Source organism: Arachis ipaensis, chromosome B10, assembly GCF_000816755.2.
Source record: "Arachis ipaensis cultivar K30076 chromosome B10, Araip1.1, whole genome shotgun sequence".
Taxonomy (NCBI): domain Eukaryota; kingdom Viridiplantae; phylum Streptophyta; class Magnoliopsida; order Fabales; family Fabaceae; genus Arachis; species Arachis ipaensis.
The window spans coordinates 5058732-5069503 of record NC_029794.2 but is presented as its reverse complement, the minus strand read 5'-3'; the positions used below and the strand labels follow the sequence as shown (position 1 = coordinate 5069503).

At 35.5% G+C, this 10772-nt stretch overlaps 2 protein-coding genes across 2 annotated transcripts in view; both read right to left on the bottom strand.

Moving 5' to 3' along the window:
• LOC107619985 overlaps positions 1-3442 on the bottom strand; it is a 6628-nt gene extending 3186 nt beyond the window's left edge. The window contains exons 1-4 of the mRNA XM_021114403.1: positions 3296-3442; positions 2634-2730; positions 2383-2477; positions 1-127 (exon numbers count right to left, since the gene is read on the bottom strand). Of these exons, the coding sequence (XP_020970062.1) occupies positions 1-127; positions 2383-2477; positions 2634-2730; positions 3296-3442 (466 nt within the window). The remainder of the gene's footprint in view (positions 128-2382; positions 2478-2633; positions 2731-3295) is intronic.
• LOC107622379 (katanin p80 WD40 repeat-containing subunit B1 homolog) lies at positions 3094-10477 on the bottom strand (the record flags this gene model as incomplete). The annotated part of the gene is given in 19 exon segments (XM_016324252.2): positions 3094-3598; positions 3750-3818; positions 3911-4027; positions 4169-4281; positions 4414-4488; positions 4710-4835; positions 5178-5358; positions 5360-5612; positions 5693-5749; positions 5897-6391; positions 6699-6879; positions 7105-7248; positions 7333-7407; positions 7570-7640; positions 8434-8536; positions 8643-8869; positions 9127-9244; positions 9527-9657; positions 10134-10477. Coding segments are annotated over 19 exon segments (2622 nt in total), but the record flags the coding sequence as incomplete, so codon positions are not given.

Sequence of the window (10772 nt, the reverse complement as noted above, 5' to 3'; positions counted from 1 at the left end):
GTGAAAGAGTAAGGACAATCGGTTCGTGCTCGGAGCTCGGCGGAGACGACGTTCCAGTCGCGGGTCCCGTGGCGGAGAATGGCCCCACCGAGGAGTAGCTCCTCCCATGTGCCCCACGTCCTCCCCATCAACTCCGTCCCCATCAACGCCGTCCACGTGTACGCTTCTGATCAAACCAACCACCACCACCTCCGTCCCTTTCTTTTTTTATTTATTTAATATTGAATATTATCCTGCGCACCAGGCGCACTTTAGCGAATGCCGCCCACGCAAACGAAAGACAGAAGACAGAACCCTCTCCGGCTACACAACCACCGGCGGAGACGGAACCAAAGTGGATGTTGGGGTGGAAAACGGTCGGAAAACCAATTTTTGCGATTTGGGAATGGAGGGACGGTGATTTTCCGGCGAGAATTGTGGAGAAATTGTTGTTTTCCGGTGTTTAAGGTTTTTTTTTGTGTGTGTGTGTTTGGGTTGGAGGTTTGTTGTAAAAAAAAACGTATGTTTAGTTAAGAGAGTATGCGTGAGATGAGGGAGTTGAGGGATTCTATTTTGAAACAGAAAAGGTTTGAACTTTTGAATTTTATGAGAAGTTCCCAACAAAAAACATAATCAAACGGGGAAAAACAATGGACGATGATAAGCCAAATTAGGAATTGACAATTGTATTTTTCCTAATTATGGCTTCTTTCTCTCTCCTCTTTCTTATACGTGGAATTTTGTGAGAATTGACAATAAGGTCCTCCCTACATTCACCATATTCTGATTTGGTGTTTTTTTTTAATTGTGAAAGAATTGGAAAAGAAAGGATAAAAAAATTTTATTGATTGTTGATTAATTGAATTGAATTGTATACGAAGGTAAAACTATATATATATAGTTTGTTTGGGTGAGCTTATAAGAAAAGATATTTTTTTTACTTATCTTTTTTAGAAGATCTTATGTAAAAAGTAAAAGTAATTTTATGTTTGGATATCTCATGCAAAAAGATCTTTTTATCTATCAATTATATTTGGGTATAACAATATAAAAGTATTTTTTTGTTTATTTATTACATGAAAAATATCTTTTTTTTAAGGAAAAAAAGATCTTTTAAAAAAATGTGTAAATTACAGCTTCTCAAAAAAGATTTTTTTTTTATTTTTTTAGTGCTTTTACTTTTACTATTAAAAATTTGTCAAACACGCTAAAAAATCTTTTTTTATTGAAAAAAGATCTTTTTTATCAAAATAATGGCGCCCAAACAAGTACTAAAAATTTGCTAAACACGTTAAAAAATAAAAAAAAGATATTTTTTCATTGAAAAAAGATTTTTTTTATCAAAATAATGGCGCCCAAACAAGCACATAGAGTATTGTCTACGAAAGAGAAAAGTAAAGATAAGATAAGATGGTAACATAAAGATAAGATAAGATGATAAAGACTAAAATTAAAACTGAATTTATGAATTTTATTGGGCTAAATTTGTGGGCCTTGAGATTTCTTTATTATTGTCATGGGCTAAGATAGAAGAATGGTTTAATACGCCCCGCAAGCTAGAGGATGAAAGATATCGAGAACTCCAAGCTTATTGAGATTAAGATGGAAGGGTTGAGGAGACAAAGGCTTTTTGAAGATGTCGGCTAATTGCCCAGAAGAAGGAATAGGGAGAAGTTTCATCACTCCAACTTGAGCTTTTTGTCAAACCAAGTGACAATTGACCTCTGAATGTTTGGTCCGTTCATGAAAAACTGGATTAGCAGCAATATGAAGTGCACTTTGATTATCACAATATAAAACTGGTGGGCGGATAGGAGAGATGCGTAAAAATGGTAACAGATTTAGTATCCATTGAAGTTCACAAGTTGTGTTGGCAAGTGCACGATATTCTGCTTTAGTGGATGAGTGGACAACGGTGGTTTGTTTCTTGGTCTTCCAAGAGACTAAAGAGTTGCCTAAAAAGAAACAATAGCCTGTTAAAGATCGTCAAGTATCAGGACATCCGCCCCAATTAGAGTCACTGAAGTCGAGAAGCTAAATTTCTTATTCTCTTGAAAAAAAGTCCTTTGTCGGGGCTAGTTTTCAGATATCGCAATACATGCTTAGCATCTTGAAGATGAGATTCAGTAGGAGTTGCCATAAATTGACTTAATTGTTGAGTGGCATACATGATGTCTGGTCGAGTAGTGGTAAGGTAGATAAGACGCCCAACTAAACGGCGATCAGATAGCAAGGGACTTTTGTCTTGATATAATCTTGTGGAACTATCTATTGGAACAGAGACAGGTTTAACACCTAATAAACCAGAATCCTCCAAAGATCAAGACAATATTTTCTTTGAGATAAGCAAATTTCCTTTGCTGATTGAGCTACTTCAATACCCAAAAAATATTTTAAAGGGACCAAATCTTTAATTCGGAACTGTTGGTGCAAAATAGACTTAATGGAAGCAAGTTCAGAAATAGAATTTCCAATGAGAACGATGTCATCAACATAGACTAGAAGTATAGAAATTTGAGCACCAGTAAATTTAACAAATAGACTATAATCAGATAAAGTCTGCTGATATCTATGAGATAGTAAAAGATGAGAAAGTTTGTCATACCACATACGACTAGATTGTCATAAACTATACAATGACTTTAGTAACTTACAGCATTGATTTGAGCGAGGAGATGTGAACCCGGATGGCAAAGTCATGTAAACATCTTTAGAAAGATTTTTATGTAAGAAAATATTATTGACATCTAACTGATGTATAGGCCAATGCTTTATAGAGACCAATACCAAAACTAACCTGATGGTTCAGTTGATCGATATAAATTTTTTTTGGGGTCTTATGATTTGGTGCTTGTCTTTAACCTTCTTAAAATAAAACCAAACTAATAAACTAATACCAGTCATTTTAATTTAGTCCCTTTAAAATTTATATTTTAATTTCAATTCTTTTCTTAATGTTAGATTTCTTTCCTAATCATGAAAGTTAGAGAATATATCGAAATTGTTTATAATTATAAAAAATAACATTTTTTCTATTATTTTGGACCTTGGTGATGAACACCAGAAAGGCCTAAGCCCAATTCACAAGGGGAAGAGCAAAAGTACTTGGCTCAATTTCATTGAAGATTACAGGCCACTCATGTATTGAATAAAAACAATTGAAGATTCATTTCATTCAACATTGAATATGACATAGGAATATGCACATTACTATAAGTTTGTTTATACTTTATACAGGGGTTAGTACTTAGTAGCATCACTACCACAAATGAACAAATTGAGAAAACAAAATGTACATACAAGCAATAGCCTATACCAGTTGATTGAACTGTTGCAGACCAATATCCACAAGTGCCTTCTTCCTCAAGTCTCTCAATTCTTTAAACTGAAGCTCGGAAATTAACAAAAAGCCGGCGATGACAGCAAATGGGCGAGTCACCGACACAAAATTGTAGGATACCATCTCAATATCTCGACGCGACACACTCCTGCTTAAGAGTTTTGTTGAGCCAAAGTTACTCCTTCTTCAATTGGTTGAACCTCATTCAACATCTTCAGTCAGGATTGTTGAAGAACTAGGTTCAGTTCTAAGGCAGACTTGGCCAATGCGCCACCCCTCCTGCAGCAAGATACAAGGCCAAAGGAACCTCTCATTATGGTTTTCACTATCTTGCAGGAAAAGGAAATCATGCAAATTTCTAACAAACACTGCCAAGGCACTTATTTCTATACAAAGTACACATATATATGTGACATAAAGACTTCATTACCGTATCAATATTGGAATAATCATTTGTATCTTCTGCAGTTCCTTGAAGCACTGGTTGCAGCATTCTAGCCTGTTCTCAACATTTTAAGAGTAATACTCAGTTACTTGCCACACAAACTACACAAGATAATTAAAGAAATATCAAGTGAAAATCGACAGTACCTTTGCTCTCGATGTAAATCAACCCCAACAGAGGGAGGTGCTGAAACAGTTGCATGAATTGTTGGACCAAAAACCGCTACAAGCTTCAATAGCATATCCAGCGACAACTTTACATGCCTGCACATTTAACACCAGAAAAATAATATATGAATTTACAAAAGCATCCATCAGTCTATAGATAAGATTTCAATCTCTAGTCTTGATTATTCAGATCATGGCTGGCGTGTTAAAGCGCAGGCAAATATAATGTAAATTTACCTTTCTGTTTTACCATCCAGCAAGCCTGAGAGCACAGGAAGCAAGCAAGCAAATAAATCTATGGTGAGTACATCCATCTTCTCCACAAGGACACTGATAACATCTGCTTGAACCTGCATCAGATTGAAGTTATTTTCAGAACTATATATTCAAAAAGAAAAACATGAATCTCTGGTTAGAAGAATTAGACACAAAACAAGCAGCAGGTCAACAAAAGTGCGAGAGGCACTTCAAAAAGTACTCACAGATTGATCTGGCAACTTCCTCAAAGCATTAATGGCCCCTTTAACATCATTGCGCTCCCAAAAATGCCGCACCACCTGCAAATACACATTATGACCACTAATTCGTCAGTAACATTTATTACAAAGTTTCCAGTTTTTCTCATGTTTTTTTCTTTGATGCTGTGAAGCATACCAGAAAAAACAAATGTATAAGTTCCATGGCAATGAATAATACAGAATCAACGAATGACATAGTAACTAGTAGAGACCTAGTAAGCAAACAAATAAAATTAAAAGCAACAACTAGTTAAAGTTACCTGTAATTTTGTCAAGCGTGAACGAAGATTACTCAAAGTTACATCATGATTTTCCATCAGACCTTCAATGATTTCCCCTTCATTTGTAGATTTTGAATCCCCTCTGCATAACTGAGGCTCAACTTTCTGACAAACATACAAGGGTAAACAGGATTCAGTTTAACTACATATAGGTGGTTCAACTTCTTAATAAATATCATACATGAGGATAAAAATGATTTGGTGGAACTACACCTAACCAAAATAGAGTAAGGGCTTCATGCCTAAGTTTGAACTTTCACATGCTTTCTTGACATATGGTTCCTCATTTATACATTATAGAAGAGAAGAGACATTGGGACAGAGGAAACTAAAACAGAAATATTGGCAATAACACTTGATAATGATCCAAATTTCCATGAAATAGGTGTTCAGCAAGAGGGCAATAATACTTGCTAATGATCCAATTCCCATGAGCTGGAAGTTTACCAGTTTGTTGGGAGACTTATCGGTTTCAGAGGTTGTGATCGAAATACAGCTCATATTGTTCCCATCTTCATTGAGTGGAATCCTTTGCCTCCTGTCAAATACTACAGCTGGAGATGCATGAATTGGATCTTCATTGTGATCTTTTTCCCTCCTCTGATATCTTGTGGGAAGGGACCTGTTTNGATGCATTAACTTGATCTTCCTTTTGACTCTTTGGAAAGGACACATTAATTTGGTCTTCAATGATTTGACTTCTTTCCCTCTTCTCAAATACTACAGCGGGGGATGCATTAACATGATCTTCATTGTGACTTTTTTCCCTCCCTTCATTTATAGTGGGAAGGGGCATGTCGGTTTGGTTTTCATTGGTTTGAATTCTTTCCCTTCTTTCAAACCTCTCAACCAGAGAACGGGTCCTCCCATGTACAACAGCAACTGCCAGAATACATCTAAAAACATTCAATTTTCAGTGGCTTTTATACTAAAGAAAGCTAAACTTACAAGGGATTACAAACCTCCATTGATATATTTAACCGGACTACTCTCTTCATTACGAGGAGTAGATTCATCACCTGAAATATAAGATAAGATCAGTAGAGATTAGAGGAGTCACAAGACTCAAGACTAACATCTTGAATTATAAGTCTAAGTACACTTAATATCTTTGCTGAGTGATCTACATATTATGTCAGCACTTTAAAGTAGAGACAAAAACTTACGTTTTGGCTGATCAGAAAATATTTGTGGAGATATAGTCTTGTCAAACTTTTCTGTAACATTCTTTATAGGATGTTTATCTTGGCAAGATTCTTTGATTTCATTCTGAGATCCTAAATTCCTCTGGAACTTGGTATCTTTTGGGCTGTCTAATTTACTTGTAGTATCGGAAAACTTATCAATATCAAATCTGCCTGTGGATGCTCTCCGTGTATGAGCTGGTTTAAGTAACATCCCAGGCTTTGTCTTTGTAAAGGTGATGGTCTCTTCCCCAGATTTTGCTGAGTCCTTAACATTGGGAACATCGCGAGGTACAACATTTGGCACAACAAAAGATTTTCTGAGCACTTGTTCATTTGGTTTTGCATTAACTCCTGCTGCAGGACTTGGCTTCTGTGTTCCAAAGTTACAAATTTCCTTGGGCTCCTCTGGAATGTCTATTCTTTGGGAATTAACAGATCCAGATCTCTGTAATGTAATCGGTTTCCCTCCAGAAGCTTCATATGTAAGAAAATAGCATTCATTAGATGCACATAAATGCATGTAGAAGTTAAGTTTCTAGCCTTGAGTCACTACAGACATCCTTCACAGACACAAACCACTACATAGCTTACAGTTATAAAAGGATCCAATAGGTCAAGTTGGGCTATCAAGTTAAGCAACTCAACAAGAGTTATCACTTGACACTTCTGAAAAATCTTGAAATGTATAAAATTTGGCAGTTTCAGAAACACACTGTGAATGATTAACAGTGTTTCAATACTCGAAGACCAAATAAGAGAAGACAAAAGGTCAGCGGCTTACAGTCGATATATATATTCTTTATCTCTTTTGACTCATCAGGGGACACACTGCGGAATCTGGTAGTTGGCCCCACATCAACCTCTACTTGCTCTTGTTTACTTTCCTTAAGATTAAGTTTGTGCTCCATGCCTTCACTTGTCTTGGCATCCAAGCCGGAACCCTCACCGTATGGTTCAATAAGCTGACACGTTGAAATTAACACATAATAATATAGTTAAAGAGAGATAAAGCATAGTGCATGCAATGCAATGCAATGTAGGGGGGAAATAAAATAAAAAATAAAAAATCAGACAGAATCAGTTTCATTACAAGCGGTTCACAAATGGGGAACTACACAGCAAAACAAGTGAGATAGATACAAGATTATAGCAGAGAGATCATCATCTAAAGTAAAAGACAATCCTACCGATATATCTGCTACCCAGACTCCAACAGAGTTTCGGTAGTATGCGCATCCCAAAAGTTTCCCATCATTAATACAGAGGTCACCAAGTGTTGTCCATCCCATATCAACAGAATCATGACAGATAACAGGCTCCCATGAATACACCTGCAACATATCATATCGGCATTATACATGACTCTTTTATCCTTATCCAAGTTCTTCATTATATTATCTTTCACAATCTCTTACCTTCAAACCATCCTCATGTCCAGTAAATAGGGTTCTTCCATCAGGATGAAATGCTATTGAGCGCACCCCTGTAGCCTAATTTAAAGTAATATAATATGTTTCAGAGAAGCAACATAACTTTAAAGCAATGACATTTATATTTATGACAGAGTGACAGAGAGAGGCACAAATTATGACATAAATGGACATAATTGTTTCCTTTTGAATAGAAACTAAAGATTAAGTACATTTAAGTACCTCGCGCCTGGCAGAACCAATCAGTTCAAAGGTTTCTAAATCCCAGAATTTCACTGTTCTATCAGCTGAACCTGCAAATTTCAATAGCTACTTTTTTCCGTAACTTGCACTAGTATACAAAAGAAGTTTGCAGAACTCTTAAAAACAAAAGGCACAAAACAAAACAGATTGATTGACATTTTGGGAAATATTAACATACATTATACAGTCCCACAACACATTACTTTGGAGGACTCCAAGAGGGGAAAAATCTACTTTCCTTGGTGCTCAAAGATTGCATGGCAACACAGAACCTATACATTACAAAATCCTAGAAGAAAGCCAATTATACTTTTAGGCCCAATTAAATTACAACAAATAGGACTATAGGATTAGTGTAAGACAGTGATGGAGAGAGATTAACATGAACCAAGGATTAGCAACTGAGTAAGTCCTCATGTTAATACCCCAAACACTAACATTTCAAGTAACATTGGTAAATTTTTATTCCAAAAGTTGCTACTTGCTGTATAGATCTAAACATGATATATTTATACAATGATGATCGCTACACCTAATTTGGAAGCTAAAATAAAATGGAAGTTATCAAAAAGGGAATTAAAAATGCTAAGAATAATACTAAAACTGGCCCAAAAAAGGCTTAGAAGAAGGCAGAACCATGGTCAAACAATCATAAATAAACTGAAAATTGCAGCCTAGCCATGATTTGATCTTGATAACATAATTATTAAACTCTTAATATGATTTTATATTTTAAATGCCCCGAGTTGGGGTATTGGATCATTTTATATTCATTAATATTGCACATATAACAGCATCAACCACTCTCACTTGTCCAAAAGTCAATTAGAGTCGCTAAATTACCCGTAGCTAGAAGGAACTCAAGAGGATGGAAATCTATGGACCTAATTGGTCCTTCATGCAACTTGAAGTCATTCAAGAGTTTTCCAGCTGTTAGATCCCACACCTGTACATTGTTAGTGACATATATTAATGGTTTATTTGATACAAAATCTGCTTAAGTTAAAGCTATTGAAAGCTATAGTACATCAAAAGTTCATATCTATTATTACCTTCACAACACTGTCAAGTCCACCAGAAACTACCCACCGGCCATCTGGAGTGAATTTGATAGTACTAATGCCCTGGGTATGACCCTTGTATGAATGAATACACCCCTTTTTTCTGATGTCCCAAATCCTCAGATTAGTGTCCATGGAACCAGATGCAAAAAACTCACCAAACGGATGAAACTCAACAGCAGTGCAATTGGATCTGTGTCCAGCAACACTGCGAACCACTATACTTAAAGAACAATAACACATATCAGAGGCATATTGGAAAAATATTAAAAGTTGGAGATCCTCATCCTATATTGTCCCCAATAACATAAGATTGAGATGCTATTTCTCATATTTATTCATGTAGATTTCATTATAGGGTCTTGCATTTAAGCTTACAAGTTATTAACTTTTGATAAGAAAGTTTCCATTGTCCTGACCTATAGTCCATGTTCTATAATGTTATGCAGCCTATGTCATAAACTACTGAACTTACTCTTTGATTCTTCCAAATCCCAAAGCTTTATTACACCTGATGATGCTCCACCAAGAACTAACACTTCTGCTGAGTCAAAAGACACAGATTCAACTGGACTAGTATGGCCAGACAGGCTCTGCATATATTTACAGTAACACAGCATTGTTAGGTCACATTTATATGTGCTACATGACACTGCTTCCATCGAAAGAAAGGCACACGCAAGTCATGATCAGGAATCCAATGAGGGTGAAAAGAATGTATAGATGATACAACGTTCTAGAATACATAACAACACTAAATGTTTAATATGAACAACCTAAGCAAGTAGTGCATATCAGCAATAAAACACTTCATGATAATGTAACCATATAGGAATCAAAATGCAAGAGAAACAAAGGCAGCAAATCACACTGACCATTAAAGAAGTTGGTTTACCAACAGTCCACAAATTGACCTTGTGATCATCTCCTCCAGTAATGAAAAGACGGCAATTCTTCTTTCCAATATTTAAACAATTTACACTGCCCGCATGAGCCACAAATTCCTCTACGGTTATTGGCTCAGGAAAACCACATTATCAAATACATAATAAGCAGAGTCAACAGTTAAAAAAACAATAAAAGTGCAACTTTGACATTTTTCCCCCTGATTTTAAACAATTATAAAGAAAAATGCTGATTGTTTCAAATAGCAAAGCATGAGAAAAACAGAATTCAAAGACAAACATGAGAACTCTACCAACTTACCTTGGCAATCAAACGGATGGAAATAATTATTAAAATAAATATTTAAAAAAATTAAGCTTTTGACCAGAAGTAAGAACTTCTAGCAGAAAACAAACAAAGCAGAAACTCCAAAAAAAGAAACAAATTAAAAAGGCAGAAAAACAAACTACTTTTCAAGATGTAAGGAAACGAAACACCTGACCCAGGTTTTCAATAGAAACTTAACCTCAAGTAGCTAACTTTATTCATTTCCGAATTCCGATTAAAATTCAAAATTATAATTAAAAAAAAGGATACGTATTTTGTATCCACGCTTTGCCATTTTTTTTGGCGGGCACCTAAGAAACCCGCTTAGTGAGATGAAATGAAACTCCTTTTGGAGGCAAAGAAGCAATTAGGGACTTGGGTCTACTTCAAAGCTTCAGCAGCTACAACTCCTCAACCCACGATTTTCAAGAAGAGAAGAAAGCAGCTTCCTTTGGTGGTTGGAAGATGGAAATCGGAAGCGGAAAGATAGGAGTTTAGATTAGATATGTCAGATGAGAAATGGGTAAGAAGAAGAAGAAGAACTCAACAACAAATAAAGAAAAAGGGAAGAAATTTCATGTTCAAGCACAGTGAAGATGGAAAATGATTTGATTTTTTCCTTTTTATTTTGTTAGTTTCCTGTCTAATTTCTAATTTCTATTAATAACTAATTTATTTTTCTTTTTTGAATTTGACAGCTTATTTATTAATTAGGGAAGCACTCCAATGCAGATTCCTCTGCTAAGTTACCTATTAAGACTATGACCTTGTCTCTTACTTTGCTTACGTGTCATTTCTATTGGCCTAATTTTTTTGGTTGAAAATTAATATTCAAATTATTTGAGGTAAGGATTCTACTTTTTTATATAAAAAAAAAAAATCAATACTAATATTTAAATTCAATTTTCA